The 17168-nt window shown below is 39.5% G+C and overlaps 1 protein-coding gene across 18 annotated transcripts in view; it reads left to right on the top strand.

The window, feature by feature from the left end:
- PDE4D (phosphodiesterase 4D) overlaps nucleotides 1-17168 on the top strand; it is a 1115543-nt gene that overhangs the window by 1055591 nt on the left and 42784 nt on the right. For 15 of the 18 annotated variants that reach the window (XM_082457172.1, XM_082457178.1, XM_082457161.1 and 12 more), the window contains one exon: nucleotides 4820-4932. In XM_082457172.1, the coding sequence (XP_082313298.1) occupies nucleotides 4820-4932 (113 nt within the window). The other 3 variants (XM_082457168.1, XM_082457176.1, XM_082457169.1) reach the window with 3 other exon arrangements.

Consider the following 17168-nt stretch of genomic DNA (forward strand, 5'->3'; position numbering starts at 1 on the left):
AGTTGCTCCGCGGCATGTGGGATCTTCCCAGACCAGGGCTCGAACCCGTGTGCCCTGCATTGGCAGGCAGATTCTCAACCACTGCGCCACCAGGGAAGCCCCCAAGGGCTTTTTTTTTTTTTTTTTTTTAATTTTTAAGAACAATCTGAATCAGCCGTTACAGTTTGTATTTATTTTTTTTAATTAAGGGAAAGCAAATGGTGTCCAAGGTAAAGTGATTTTTTTGGACTTGTTCTCTTCATTTACACCAATAGGCCTGTCTAGGAGTTATGACAAATTTATACAGACCTTTAATCAGTCAAGAGTTGGCAAAGAAACTGACATCCATAGAGTCACACATTACGTAGAACGGATCCTTTTACCTCAATGGTCAACATCGCTGTAAGTTGTGGGTAAGAGTAAGCGGCTGAACATTTCACAAGAAAATGACCTCAACCTCTAGCTCACTGCTGTGGCTCTGAGGCAATTCGTTTTTTCCTTTTCAAAAGGAAGCTGCTGCTTCAGCATCTTCTCCTGGAGCTCCTGGCACCATTTCAGGCCATGTGTCAGGGGAACCCTTGATCACATCACAATGACGGAAGCCAAGTGCTGGCCTGCAAGAATTGAGGACTGTTTGTTCACAGAAGATCCTGAGCAGAAACACGGGTGTCACATAGTTCAAGGGGGCCTTGAAGGAAACTGATTCTGCTGTAGGAGGGGACTTACAAAGGCTCAAGTTATTTCTCAGTTGCTGTTCCAGAGCCCTCTCCTGGCTTCTATGGAGTTTGGCCAAGAGTTGTTGCTTAGGCAGTTTTTCCCTGTAGTTCCTTGACTTAGCAAGATTTTGGACGGGAAAATAGAAGAGTTTTCTTATATTTTCAAGTAGTGCCACAGTGACTGCTACTCTCTGGGGAGAAAAGTATTTTATTAATGAATGCAGTATGTGTTCTTGGTAAAACCCCAAATTAAACTAGCTGACTGTTTTTGTCCTGCGAAATGTTGGTGACATTTAGGTGTGTTGTTTGGTGTGCTGACTCAGTTTCCTGGAGGAGAGCTGGCAACTCCACATTGAGGCTTTTTTAGAGGGGATGAAAAAGTCAGTTACTTGATGTTTTAGAACATTTGGGGTTAAAATTCCTAAAAGTTAAGCTTTAACACTGATCCTGAAAAACTGTGGCTGCCCATATTGCCTATAAACCTAGGAATTTGGAAAAAGTAGTATTCTCAGCTCTATGCTAATATCAACAGTAATTCTTTATTTGAGCAACAGTTTTATAGAACAAACTGTTCTTTGCTCTGTTGTTAGTAATTATTTTCTTACTTATTGGTATGTAGGTGTGCTCTGGTCATTTTTTTTTTTTTTTCTTTTTTCATTCTCCAGATTTATACAGTGCATGCAGAAGTAGTTACAACTTAAAATACATACACAATAAAGGTGTTTTAAACAAATAAAAATAATAAAATAAAATACATACACAGGCCACATTCTTACTGTACTCAAATGCTGATTGTCAAAATGACTAATCTGTGATTGGGACATAAAGTAGATCTTCTGAAACAAGCTGTCCCTCTTGTCGCTGTACTGCCTTCTTAAGAGCAAGTCCTTTATTTAAGTACATAATGTCTTGAGGCATTGAAACTTTACTGAATTACTTCTTCACTATTACAATTAAAAATTAAACACTGAAGTGTAATACGTGGTGCCACATCCTGCTAGGTCCAAGGCCTATATTTCTGAAAAGCTTTGAGGAGTTGGTGAAGATGGGAGGGGGACTGGGAGGTCCCCCTGGGGCTCAGACTTTGGAAAAGTTGGAGAGCAGGGGAGAGGAACACGGAACACCAAGCCTTTGAGGTGTGGAGAGGGGATTCCTGGCTTCTAGATATAACCAGTGACTGGAAAGATGGCAGTGAACAAATCCTAGATACAATCAATGGTCATGCATCTTTAATCCATTGGATGTGCTAACTATGGATAGCCCAAATCAAATCACCTAAAATAAGTTAATTTCCTCTTAAAATTCCTACATCCTTATTTTATACCTTGGAAGAAAAAAGCCAAAATAAAACCATATAGTACATGTACTGCCATCACAACTAGGCAATGCTATAGTTGCATATGGAAGATATTAAGTAAAATGAAAATGTGTTATGGTCATAGGCTTAATTATTATTTGTGATCTTTAGGGTATGGGATTACAAGGAACTTTCTGCATTACATCTTTGTGTAATGTTTCAAATTTTATAACAATCATGTTATATTTTTATATACTTAATCAGGGAAAGGCTATACAGATAAAATACCTTATACTTACAATTTAAGATTATCTTTAAGGCTTTTCCTTTTGTGGGGGAAAAGCTCCAATCACACTTTAATTCACCTGGCAAGGTTAGGTGGTTGTTCCCCGAAAGTATATATTTACAGAGATTGGTGCAGGAAAAAAAAAAGTGGAATAAAAGAGGCAATTTTTAAAAAAATACAATTTAATTCTATTTTAATTGATAGGAAATCACCTCCAAGTTTATGTAAATCTTTCAAATTCCTAGTACATTTATTTTTATTTATTTATTTATTTTTGGCTGTGTTGGGTCTTCATTTCTGTGCGAGGGCTTTCTCCAGTTGTGGCAAGCGGGGGCCGCTCACTATCGCGGCCTCTCTTGTTGCGGAGCACAGGCTCCAGACGCGCAGGCTCAGTAATTGTGGCTCACGGGCCTAGCTGCTCCGCGGCATGTGGGATCTTCCCAGACCAGGGCTCGAACCCGTGTCCCCTGCATTGGCAGGCAGATTCTCAATCACTGCGCCACCAGGGAAGCCCAAGAGAGGCAATTTTTAACCTAGAGTTCCCAAAGTGAATAGCAAACAGTTCAAGAATCCCTGATAATAATAAGCCACATGGCCCATGTAACAAATACTTTGAAAGTTATTCTAACTTTTACAAATGGTATATAAAAACCTATCTGGAAAATCCCAGGAGCCCGAGATTCAGTCCATGAAATTTTTTGTTGTGCCACTCATCATTTATGGAGTCTAAATTTCAAGGGCAGAATTTCTTCTCCAATACCTGTAGATTCGAAGACCAAGGAAAAGGATCTCACCAACTTCATGTAAGCTTTTCAGTGTATTCTTTCTAATTGACAGTAACAAAGTTTCGTAAGATGGTCTCTTGGGAGTTTGGATGTTTTCCCTCCTCTAAAAGGTTCGCTTACCTGCAGGCTAATATAGTGAAGTTCTCTGCAATTGATCCCTTACTGTAGAGCTCCCCCAGGGTCAAATTTTGTAACTAGAACCTGCTTCCATACGCTGTCTTTGGATGTGGTCTTTCCATTTTCTCACGTTTGTAGTTTTTTCTGTGCACGGTGGGTAGAAACACTCTTCCAGACTCTTCCCGTTGGCATCGAAATACCATCCCGGTCCCTGATTTGCAATTCCACTGACAAGGAAGCATGTATGCAGGACAGGCGTAAATTGCCCATACGGCGTGCTGCATTCACATTGCTCTTCCTTTACTGTAACTCTTAGACAATTCTGAACGTGAAAACACAACATATTGCCAAATCTGTGAATTCTAAGGCGTTCTGACCCACAACATTGTTTTTGTTTGCTTGCTTATGTCCACCCCGAAATTTAGACGTATGGTTGTTAGCAGAGGCTGGGCTGGGAACTGAGGGTCTGGTCTTAATAGAAATACTTTTGATTGCACAACCACCCTGTCCTCTTGAAGTAGGTAAATCCTAAACCCTCAGAAACGAAGCCTCAGAAACACTAAAACCCAACCCCACACAAACGGTTGCGCGGGTCCTAAATAACCCAGATTGTGCCACCCGTCGGGCTCTCCCGCGAAAGCTCGCAGGAAGCACGGGACGGTGGAGACGCGGAGGTTCGGGCCGTCTGGGCAACCGGGAGGGCCTCGGCTCGGCTGGGCGCGCGGGGTCCCCGCGGGGCAGGTGCGCCGTTGCGCGCGCGTGCGCCCCAGGTCCCGCCTGAGCCCCGCGGCGGGCGCGACCCCGGGCGGCGGGCGAGCCGGCGGCGGGCGCTCCACGCCGGGTTTTCCGCCGCTCCCCTCGCCCCGGCCCCCGGCAGCAGCACGGACACACACTCTAGCGCCCGCGCCTCCCCAGCCGGGCTTCGGAGCGAGCGGCGCGGGGCCGCGCGGGGTGATGTTGCGGCGAGTCGGTGGGGCGGCGGGGGCCCCTGGCGGGCCGTGGCCCCGGGCGATCTCGGCGTGAGAGAGCCGAGGAGGAGCCGGGCGGCGCCAAGGGCCGTGCGGGGCGCGAGGGGGAGTGTTCCCGGAAAGCCGCGGCGATGGAGCCGCGCTGCGCCCGCCGCCGGAGGAGTTGAGAAAGAAAACAGGAAACGTGGTGGCTGCGCACCCGGCCGCGGCTGATTCATTCGCTTTGAGTGAAGGCTCGGCAGGAGGGGCGGGCGCGGGGCCGGGCGCCGCGCAGATCGCGCCGTGGACCAGACGCTCCCTCCGCGGGGCGGGCTCCCGGGCGCGCGCGCCATCCCCTTCGCCGTCCTCCGGCACCAGGACTTCTTCAAAGTCGCATCTTGAGGGTTTTGGTCCGTGTAGAAGTTGACTTGCCGCACTTGGCGCGCCCTTCCTGGACGCCGAACAGAGACGCCAAGCTGGAGAGGGCGTGCGTTCCCGAGGCCGGCCGCACCGCTAGCAGAGCCCCGGCCCCCCTCGCGGTGCCCGGCTCGTCAATATGAAGGAGCAGCCCTCATGTGCGGGCACCGGGCATCCGAGCATGACGGGGTACGGCAGGATGGCCCCCTTTGAACTCGCCGGCGGCCCTGTGAAGCGCTTGAGAACTGAGTGCCCCTTTCCCTATCTCTTCGCAGAGGAGGCCTACCAGAAACTGGCCAGCGAGACCCTGGAGGAGCTGGACTGGTGTCTGGACCAGCTAGAGACCCTGCAGACCAGGCACTCCGTCAGTGAGATGGCCTCCAACAAGGTAAGCCCCGGCTCGGCTCTCACCGAGGCTCCTAGGCTGCTGATTCCCACGCTGGTGAAGCCACCCGTCCCCGTGGCCCGGGGAAATACATACAGGGGTTTGTCACACTCACTGCATTTTGGCTCCCTTGGAAGGAGGTTCCTGATGCCGTGCCTTCCCTCTCTCTTCTATTCACTCCAGAGAAATTAAACATTTTGCAAAAGCAACTTTGACATAGTTTGACTGCAGTACCCCCAAGACACTGTGTGTGTGTGTGTGTGTGTGTGTGTGTGTGTGTGTGTGTGTGTGTGTGTGTGTGTGTTTGGAGGGGTACTTCTAAGTGACACTTTGCTCTTGCAACAGAAACCGAGTCTGGTCTACAGGCAATCCATGGTTTAGGGTATTCTTGGGATTCCCAGTGGAAAATAAGAATTACTAGAGGTCAGTGCAATCCCTTGGATGTCACCACCTACTGAACTCAAACGCAGAAGAGTTCACTGAACTTGGAACCTTAACCCCCATTTATCTAAGTGTCAGGGTACCCTGTAAGAACTGAGCCTTTATCTTTTTGCTTGGCCATATGTGTCCACAGGGGACGTCAAAGTTAAGGTTCATTGTGATCACTGCCTTTGTTTCCGTGAATCTTGGAGAGAGAGTCCAGTTTTCTGAGGTTATTTAGTTACAGTGATGCTTCAATGGGGCATTTGTGCCGTATGCCAAGGTGCTGGTCTTGGTGGATAGTGGAGGTTTGAGGGCTGAGAATCAACCCTTAGCCGGGCACAGCCTTAAAAGCAAGGTAGAGTGTTGTCCGTTTTGGTGTATTTTTTGGAATTCCTTGTTTGTTTTTTTTTTTAAACAATCTTCAGTTATGTAAGGAAATAATTGGGATTATGTATGTTTTTTTTTTGTTTTGTTTTGTTTTTTGGGGGGATTATGTATGTTTTTAATGATTGTTTGGCTCAGGGGATAGGAAAGGAGGCATGGGCATGTTGGATGCAGGTGGCTGAGGGATTTAGCCAGTAAGGACTGGTAACTGTGTGTGGCAATTAATAACAGTTGCCCCCTAAAGATATTTAAATATCTTTGGCCACCTATTTACAAGGTCAGGAAGGTATACCATTTTACTGTTTATCTACATGCACATATTTTTCAGAGAGCTATGCCTTTTTTTTTTTTTTTTTTTTTAGTTTACTATAGTTTTTATACCACCTGTTTTTTTCTCATGCAGTTTGAAAAAATATCATAGCATATCACCCACTTGATTGTCTTATCTGTTGACAATGCTTATACAGACAGCTTGGTTCTTAAGTAAAAAGTTAGCTTCAAATAAACAAGATAAAAAGGACCCCCCCAGTCACTATCTGCGGGCACTAATCTACCCGTAAGCACGCTGACCTACCCATATGCACACTGATGATCAAATCTGTATTTTTTTTTTTTTGTCATTTAAGCCTCATTTCTAAATTTGCTGTGGCTCCTCATCAAAATGATGGGTTATTACTCTTACTCCCTGCCGTGGCATCAGGTGCCATTGTTCTCATCTGCCTAACAAATTCTTAGTTCACTGATTCATTTTATAACATATAGATTGTTCTTTCATAAGTTGGTTCATAATAGCAGTAGACATATGCTGAGTATCTCCAGTGTCCTAAACGCCGAATGGGACCATTCTGCAGTGGACCTGAGTTCTTATTCTCTTGTCTGGTTAATGCTATGTAGTAAAAGGAAAAACCAGAAGGCACCAAAAGATGTGCAAGCCTTTGCTTATATTTTCAAGATGATTTGACAGTACTTTTTCAGCACAATGAACCTCAGCAGCTACAATTACTTTCCCCCTCATCCATACTCTTAATGATGAGACCTCTATTTGAATTTAAAAATTAACATGAAATCTAATCATGTATTGTAAATGACTTCAACTGTCAAGTATTAATTTATCTATACTTTAAGGTGAAAAAATAAAACTTGAGGTCACAATGATTGGTCAAAATGATTTCTTTCTTTTTAGGGCATTTCTTTCTTTTAAAATCCCTGTCTTTTAAAGACAGGGATTATTTTTTTTAATCTTTATTGTGAAGGCCCCTCAGACTTTAGGTTAATTTACAGGTTTAGTGTAGGAGGTGAATTTATTTGGTTGAAGTGAAGTCTAGGTTAAGTGAGAAAAGACTTTTTCAAAATAGTCGTAGCTGTGTTTATGTCTTGTAAGATTATTGACATGACACTTATTTTTAACATTAAAACATTCAACTCAGCTGAAGCTGTTGATTAAACTTTTTATGTCTAATTCATTCATTTCTTTTTTTTTTTTAAACCCATTCATTTCTAAATGAGTGCTAAGCTCCTGTGACTTTTTATAGATGAAAACGGATTAGCATAGAAGGAAAAAGAGCTCTTGGTAAAGGTTGTAAAGTTACCCTTCAGCCAGATAACAAGGGCACAAATAAGTCACATCCACATGAGCTGTAAACTGAGTTGGAGCAGCTGATCTAAAGGTCCCCAGGAGTGATGCCGAACCTAAGTCTGAACTGGAAATGTGACAACTTGCGTCATGTGTCCGCTAGGTTGTCGAGCATCTCTTGAGTGTGAAAGAATAAGTCTGAAACATTGCTTTTGGTTATTAGTCTTATTGCCATCCATTCTTTTCACATGTACTTGTTCGAACCAAACCGGTGTTTCCCTTGAAAAGTCATGAAGTTTTTCTTTGTTTTCTTCTCTTTTTCAGGCTTTAAAAAAAAGTACTCTAATAGATTAAAATGACACAATAAAATACTAGTAAGAAATCAGGATTTTTAAGTGATTATGTAGAGAAAATATTTATTATGGAGGTGGATATGGGTGTTAGGAAGAAGGAAATTGATTCCTCAAACTCATTTAACAAATTGGGTTAATGAATTCTTCATATTTTAAAAAATCTTAATAGAAGGAATCTGAACTATTAGCAGTTTTTAAATGACGCTTTAGAAGCAACTAGATGTATTTCCTGATTGGGATTGTAATGTGCATAATGCTTATTGATGGTATTGAGACAGGAAAATTATTGAATCTTTGGTCACTGCCAACGTTGGCTGTAATACATGTAGGATGCTTGTACCAAGTAGGGTAAAAGACTCCAGATGGCATTTAGTTTGAGAGGTTAAATCTACAGCATTTAGCCTCATAAGCCCATTAATCTGCCCAAGATTTGTACAGATTTCCTTTGAAACCTCACTGCTAGAGTTGAGAGAGGTTTTGGTGAGGTCTCAAAGCTTTGGAGGCAGACAGACCTGGAAGTTGAATCATGGTTTTGTTCCTTACTAGCTGAGTTACATTAGAGAAATGACAAACTTTTTTTAGCTTCGGTTTCCTTAGCATAAGATGAGCTCAATGATATCTATTTTGAAAGGTCAGTGTAAGAATTTGAAAGAATATGTGTAAAATAGTTAGCTAATAAATAGTGTCTGACAGGCACTACACCTGCCATTATTGGTATTATTATTGAAGGTTTAGGTTAAACTTGATTGGTTGCCTACTTGGCTAAAATATTTTTTTTACCATTCAGTTGTAATTTATACTTGATGTTTTAAGTTTCATGGATTTTTATAATACAATTCTTAATAACTGTCTTTAGTGCACAGTTCTGTATTGTAAAAAATGCTTAAATTATATTTATACTTTTTTTAGTATAATATAGACACAAACATTTTGAAGTTCTAATTAGAAGCTTAATCTTTTCTTAAATTTCAGCTGCAGAATTCCAGACAGCTAAATACTTTTTCTCTTTTATTCTAAAACTGAAAAGACAGCACTGATTAATTTTTAGAAAATATTAAACATAATGTGGGATTGGTAGGTGTATTTCCATCCTTTTGTACAGATTTTGCAAAGCTAAAGTAACTTTTTAGACTCTTTTTAAGGCAGAATAGCTTCACAGTGTTTTTGGTTACCTTTCTCTCATAGAAAGTAAACTGAGGATGTGAGGAGGGCAGGCCAGGATCTAAGCCTCAAGGGTTATGCTGTGGAACCCTGTAACTTTATTCTCTTGTGACCTAATAATGCACATTTCACCACATCTTCAATGTAAGTGTGGCGATGTTTGAAGGAGAAAAAATCATCTTGATTTTCCCCCAAAATATACTACTATAAAAATGTATTGTTTCTTCTCTCTAAATTTGGGGCAGTTCCGAGGCTTGGCATTGCTGGAACCTACCATGCTTCAAGCTGAAAGTCTGCCTTGAAGTTAGGATTCAGGCATCCTTCTAAGAGACTTAAGGTTTTTCTTTAGTTCTTTCGAGACGTACGTAGGCCAGCTTTGCAAATGTGAACATGACTTCTATATGGAATTTATTTTGTCTGTTTGGTTTTTAACAAAGATCTCTATCATGTTTCTGTTGCCTATAAATTAAATTGCTTTTCTGGGGTGCTTTTTCTTAGTGTTTTTGAGCTCTGCTCCCCCTGCTGCTTTTTAATAGTCAATGCATACGTAACATATACTACAGCTTTCTGTGACTGCTGATATATTTTCTTCTGGGCAAGAGTGGTCCTGGAGTGAATATAGAATGTTCATAGAAGTGGCTGAATCTTAAGATTTTTCAGCATGACACGATTATAAGATAGCTCAGAACAGAAATAAATGTTTAATTTTGCTGAGAAGGAAGGTGAAACTAGTTGGAAAAGGCATTTTAATTTTATGAAGAGCAAATAGCAAATAACAGTCATTTACTTCAAAATATTAAAACTTATTGACATAATCATACAGAGTTGTTAAGAGTTAATCAGCATACCTAAAGGAAAACTCTAAATTTTAAAAGAAAATATCATTCGTAAATATAGAAATTCAGCTTACTGATGTTTTGAGTTTGCTATCTGCTTTTTCACCTACTTTATAAAAGTAGATTTACCAAAGATTTATGTTGTTTACATATAGAGCCTTAAAGTTAATGACAGATTGGGCATGCTTATTTTTATGATCACTGTTTAAAAAAAATACTTTCTTTGCTTTTATTTTAAGTAATTATAGAAAGAGGGAAGCACTTTTAACAGATATTTTTATGTTTCATTGAATAGTGAAGCCCTTGACTTTGACTTAATAAAACAGTAAAGATTAAGGCAAATCTTTTTTTATCTCTACTGTCATCAGCTCAGTTTCTGTATCAGTATTTAGTGGCAGTAAGCTTAAATATCCTTAACATTTAATTATCAAAAACTTCTATTTTTGTGATTCAGTAAATTAGTCATTACTTGAGAAATTGCTTTCAGTTATTGCATTTTGATTTAATTATAGGAAACTGGTAACTTCTGTCTCAGAGTGTTATGAACTATGTCTTTTTTTTTTCCGAAACAAAAGGCTTGGCCAAGATAAAATAGCACTTTTCCCAGTGTATGAATAGATTAAGCACATTTTTTCCCCAAATAGCAAGGATGATAGGTAATGATTTTGTTCAATTTAAGAAGATTCCTATGATAGTCATAGATTGTAACTATTCCATAAGATACATATAATTATGGCAGATGTGAAATGCTGATAGTGATTTTCAGTTGATCCATAAAATACTATGTAGAATCTGATTTTCTCTTTTTCAGAAAGAAACCAATCCTTTTAAACTGCAAATAGCTGGAGTTTATTTTGTGACAGCATAGCTCTGCCAGGGCTAGCTCTGTACCTGGCTAGTTGTGATAGTTGAATTGGCACTTTTAGCCTGAGATCTTTCTAGGAAATAGAGCGTGGGTAGCCCTTTATTTTGCTGTTCACATTAGTTTTAAAAGACATTTTAAGAAGGCATTTTCTTTTATTTACTCTAACAGGGATTAGGATGGGGAGGGGGGAGCCTTCCTATTTGCTTAAACAACAAACACTTCTGTTTTGTTCATTGGGAAATTCGTTAAATTGGATTACCAACTGCAGTGATAATAGCTTTATTATCCTTTACACTTAGAGAATACTTTATCTTTAAAGAAGTATTTTTCTTTGTTATTATTGTTTAATATTCTGTGTGTTTTTGTGCCTGTTTTGCTGTATTTTGTGTGTGATGAGGATGAATGGTATTTACTCTTTCTCCTGACATATACACCAATGCTTATGGCAGCTTTGTAGAGTGGAAAGGACATAGATGTTTTTTGTCAGGTGGACTTGATTTCAAATTCTAGCTCTGCTGCTTCCTACCTAATGTTTTGGGGAACATGCCTCACTTCTCTGAATCTCAATTTCTCCATTTCTAAATGGACATAATAAAAGGGGAAAATAAAATTGAAGGTTGTTAAGAGAATTAGATATAATATATAGAAAGCTCACTTTGCTGAACAGCATATACTTGGTGCTCAATAAATTACGTGCAGTTTATTCTGTCCTTAGACTGTATTGGAAAGGAGAGATTAAGAAAAACCATGTGTCATATACTCCTTGTAATATAAGAACATCATATTTTTCAGAAGAAAAATGTGACCTTTATTCTATAATAAATAACAAGTCAAAATTAGTGTTCTCAGACTTCCTGTGTATATTCATAACTACTGTATGTTAAATGCTTTTATTTAAAGCATTTATTTTTTAAAGTTAAATGTCCACCTGAGTGCCTCATCTTAAGCAAGGAATTACATGAAATCATGGATTTGATGTTCTAGTTATTTTTTATTATAATATTATTATATTAAAATATGTTATTTTTTAATATAATGTTCTAATTTTTTTAACATACATTGAAATTAATTTGTAACACAATGAGAAAATACTCATCCGCACCACCTTAAAGCATTTTACTTACCACTCACAGACAGTGGGCGTACTTTTCGTTATACTAGTCTAAATTGGCAGTAAGAACCATCTGGGGAGTCATTTTTGGTTAGAAAGGTATGTCTGTTTTAAACAACCTATGGTTTTTCTTCTCTGCCATTAATGGGATTTCCCCACTAGAGGAGAAAATGCCAACTATCATCAGCAGAAGTCTCCCATTCATTAGGCATTCATTCCTCAGGCAGAATGGTCTATGGATTTAGAGCACTCTCCTGTAGCCAGATTGCCTGCGTTGGATTCACTCTCCGCCTTTTACTAAATATAAATGGGACAATTTACCTTCTGTGCTTCAGCTTCCTCTTCTGTTAAAGAGTTACTGTGATAATTTAATGAATTAAAAGATGGAAATTGTCTAGACAGAGTCAGGAACATAGTGGGTGCTCAGTAATGTTAAGTCCTTTATATCCATCTATAAAGGAATATCATCTTTCTTTTCTTATTTTGTGGGGTGAGAGTTAGAGAAGGTGTTTGTTTGCCATCCTGATACTTATGCTTCCAGTGACCTTTTAAGAGAGAATGGTGGCCTCGTGATGTTGATGTGAACCAAACAGGACTCTTGGAATGTTTCATTTGCTCTTCTCCCCATCAATGACTTTTCATGGAGTTTACCTTTTGTTTCTTTGTGTAATTTTATGGTATAGCCCATCAAACTGGCCTGAGGTTTTCTCAGAATATCTAAAACTCTTTAACCTGTTTCTAGCAGAAATACCTAAATAGTGGAGAATAGTCCAGCGACTTTTTTTTCATAAATGAATGCACCCTGTTATTCCTCTGAATGAGACTGAAAGTAACCCAGGCACAGAACCTCTTATTAATACTTAATGTTAAGAAAACTGTATTCAGGACATAGCCTTCCATGGCACTTCTCAGCAACTTTACCATCTAGTATATGCAAACATTTCTTTGCTCAGTCAGCTGAGAGAACCTAAAGCAATGACGCCCCAGTAGCATTGAACACATGTAGCACCCTCATCTTGGTTTCTAATACCATTCTCCAATAAAAGGAACCAGGACTCCTTGAAGTAGCTGATTCTAGAACTGGGGCAGGAAATGAGGCTGGAGCCATGTTGCAGTTCCAGAAAGTAAGGAAGTGCCCAAACAAATGTTGATGGGAACATATCAAAGGGACACAAGAGCAAACTGAAAGAGCTCCCAGTTCCCAGCTGGGACTGTTTGATCAAGAAAATAAACTAGTGTTGAAATACAACTCAAGGTATAAAACAAATAGCATGAGTTCAACTGATATAATTTATTGAATGAATAATTAAATGGGGGAGAAGAGACAAATCCCTTGTGCTGAAGAATTCCAAATAATTTATGTATATACTCTGCTCTCAAGGAAGGAAAGTATAACTCTCCATTCCTTAAGTGTGGGCTGTGCATATTGACTTCCTTCCAAAAAGCACAATGTGGAAAGAGGGAAAGAGTACCTCTACTGTGGACAAACCTGATAAACACACACTACCTCAGCCAGTGATCAAAGTCGACATCAACGGTGATAAGTCAAGTTGTAGTAGGTACCCTTGATATGATCTGATGAAAATGGTACTGACATCTGAGTTTTCTTCCAAAAACATATAACCCCACTCTAATCATGAGAATAACATCAGATAGTTCCTAGTTGAGAGACATTCTACAAAATACCTGACCAGTACTACTCAAGACTATGAAGGTCATCAAAAACAAGGAAAATCTGAGAAACTGTCACAGTCAAAAGGAGCCTAAGGAGACATGATGACTAAATGTAGTGTATCCTGGATGGAATCCTGGAACAGAAAAGAACATTCGGTAAAAACTAAGGAAATCTGAATAAAGTGTGGGCTTTAGTTAATAATAATGTATCAATGTTGGTTCAATAATTGGGACAAATGTATCCTATACTAAAGTAAGATATTAATAATAGGGGAAACTGGATGTGTGGCATATGGGAACTCTCTGTACTTACTTTCACAATTTTTCTGTAAAACTGAAGCTTTTCTAAAATAAAAAGTTTTATCAGACAAATCTTAACCATCCTTTAGGGTCTACCTGCAATGCTACCTCTCCTGTGAAGCCTTTTCTGTCCTGTCTTCTCCCATATCTCCCATCCCAGCCTCCCCTAATTGGGTGTAATGTGTTTCTCCTTTGACCTTCTACAGGACTGTATTTGTAGTTCTCTTAACTCTCCGTACAATATTTGTTTCTTTGTTTTATTCCTGTCACATTTACACTAGGTCATTAGTCTTACTCATTTGCCAGCCCCCATCACATGGGACACAAGGCCATGTTGAATAGGTGCTCAATAAACATTGGTTGAATTGTATGAATGCTATTGTGATTCTGGAAAAGCACCATTCAGTGGTTCTGGTCTCAGTGCTGTAGGAATCATCACTGATCAATCTCAGGGACTAAGTTGATTTTTACTCATCTAAGCCCTAAGGCTTAGAAGATAAAAACTCTTCCTTTATGGGTAATAGCTTCAACTTTACTCTTTGTCAGACCCTTTGCAAAGGAGTTACTGAACATTAGGTCAAATAATTGAAGAAATTTATCCTAATTTTTCTGTCTGATTATCACTTGAGTGGAATTAATAGAAATTAGTAAAATGAAAATATACTCTGTTTCTGCCTACCACTTAGTTCTTCGGTAGTTTTGGTAGTATTTAACATGATCAGTATTTCAAAGCATCACTGTTACTGTTACCCATTATTCCTCTCAGACTCAAGCCTTATGTGTTAGAACTAAAGGAAGCAGAAGTGATCATTTGTCTGACTTATCTAATCTCAGTTGGAAAACGAGGCCCAAAACTTGTCCACGTTCACCTACAGTTAGATATCTCCTGACTTCTTACATAGCAGTTCATTTTCTAGAGGGTCTCTTCACCATTTGGGGTTTTGTATGCAGCCTTTATCTCCACTCATATTCATAAATTGCGGGAGGGAGATACACTTTTTATCTTTGAATGTGTTAATGGAATACAAGCCATGTTTCTGATAAGTATATGGATTCAATAACTGTTCAAGTACATAATTCCTAGTGGCTGAATTTTCTACCCAGCCACTAGGAATACTGATGACTCCTCCTACATGGCTTCTAGCCCAAACCCAGTGAGTGTCAATATATCATTTTGTAGTCGGTCATATAAATTAGTACTGGATGCATGGTGTTGGTTAAAGTAAATGCCATTTTTCACCTTGGATTGGTAGACAGGATCTGTACATGATAGTTGATATCTTGCAAGCAAGTGGCTTTTCTGTTATTGACAAGAACCCTGATCATTTCACACTTAAAAATCTCTTTCCTGCTTATAGATGCTCAACAGAAATTTTAGCATAGTTTATGCTGAGTTTAGTTGCATCTCATTTAAATTAAAAGTTTGTATTATACAGACAAAAACCATACAAGTCCTATTGATGGCCTTAAGCTGTTCTCTCTCCACTGTACCTGTTTTAGCAATAGCATTCTTATTATAGGTTTGTTCCCAGTAAAAATGACATATCTGAATACTTTCCCTGCTAGCCTGGGAAGAAAAGGTGTGCCTGTTGGGTTTTGCCTGTTACGGAGTATTCTGTGCAGTTTTACCCAGGTCGCGCTTGGGTTCCTGGCAGCACCTCTGGTCTGCTGCACTGTAATCCCTATCGTGGCAGCCTCTGGCATTTATTGCTGGCAAGTGGTGTGCTTGCAGACATAGGCACCATAATAGGAAACACCTCGGCCTGTCATAAACAGGTCTGGAGAGTAGAAAGCAAGGCCTGACGGGGATGTGTCCATAGCAGACAGGCAAAGATGAGGCTGACGTTGTGGAGTAAGTCCAGGCTGACGTCTGTCTTCTTCATTTCAGAAAATAACCAACTGATTTTTAAGGCTGCTTTCCATTGTTGGCATAGCAGTGTCTTGGTTGCTTTGTTTTTGTTTTAGACCGAAATATGAATAAAGACATCTTATATAATACTCTCCGAAATATTTTGAGAGGATACATCAAACTGTTTTCCTTTTGCTAGTCTCCTTCTAATTCTACCTGATCATTCCAATCCATACCCATTAGGGAGAAAGAACAGCTATTTCATTACAGTGGAAAATTACTTTTTAAAAAAGAATCATATAGAAATAAAATTATTATGTGTATATTTAAAGAATTATAAATTATACTGAATTATAAAGAAATGAGCATTTCTTAGGTGACGTTTTTATGCCTTTACATCAAGTTCAAATTTTGGAAAAGGAGTACATTCTTTGACCAAGAAAGGTTCTATTTTATATTCGCTAGGTTTTTTTTTCAAGCCTCAGAAAAATAATGAGCTACAACTTTAACAATGATGAGCTTTGTCATAAGAATTTAGGAAGAAGATAAATTTCAAAACTGAAAGGACTTTAACAGTTTTTAATAAACAGATAGAAATGCTTTCACGGGTACTTTAAATATATATGTGTCATTTTATTATTTGCTAGGAACCTTATTTCACAAAAGAGGTTCAAGACTGCAAAGGATGAAAAAGCTGTAATTTTGCTAAAAAGAGCATAGAAAAATTTAGATAGACACAGGTGAACGTCTTGAACCTTTTTTTTTTTTTTTAGATTAGGTGTTAGGTGGCTATTTACTGACCTGCCCCTTCCCTTTTTTTTTAAGTAAGCACCGATCTTCTTGTACCTTTTTTAAAAATTTTATTTATTTATTTATTTATTTATTTATTTACTTATGGCTGTGTTGGGTCTTCGTTTCTGTGCGAGGACTCTCTCTAGTTGTGGCGAGCGGGGGCCACTCTTCATCGTGGTGCGCGGGCCTCTCGCTATTGCGGCCTCTCTTGTTGCAGAGCACGGGCTCCAGACGCGCAGGCTCAGTAGTTGTGGCTCACGAGCCTAGTTGCTCCGCGGCATGTGGGATCTTCCCAGACCAGGGCTCCAACCCATGTCCCCTGCATTGGCAGGCAGATTCCCAACCACTGCGCCAGCAGGGAAGCCCTTCTTGTACTTTTTTATTTTGAATATTTCAAGTCAGTTTCAACAATATGCTCTGATAAGAATGAAACTAATTAATATTATCTTTGATACACGCGTTGATTTTCTGCCCTTTGTTTTCTTAACCTTATATTCTCAGTGTGGTCTCTTAGATCTCCATAAGGGTAAGTAATAGTTGGGTTTCAAGAAATCATAGGAATTTTTATTTACTAGAAACAGTCTTATTTCTTTAATATGCATCAGGAAAGATTAGTTTACTTTCTCCTGGAAGATACTGTTTGGGCCTACATCTTAATTTTTCTAGATAGTGTTAAAAAGCAGTAAAATAATAAAGGGTACCTAGTCGAAGAGCCAAAAGAGGGCTTGCATCATTACAGGCTGAATATTCAGTCCCTGTATGAGAGGCATTTGTTCTCTCCAAAGTAGAATTCAGTGGAAAAATTACTTGTTGCCCTTTAGCCTTATTTTCAAACATTTTAGCGTTATCCATTTGATACATATGAGCAGTCTTTGACTACACTGAACAGGAGATATCAGTATGTGCCTTGCCTTACTT

Source organism: Balaenoptera physalus (genome assembly GCF_965194825.1).
Source record: "Balaenoptera physalus genome assembly, chromosome: 3".
Taxonomy (NCBI): domain Eukaryota; kingdom Metazoa; phylum Chordata; class Mammalia; order Artiodactyla; family Balaenopteridae; genus Balaenoptera; species Balaenoptera physalus.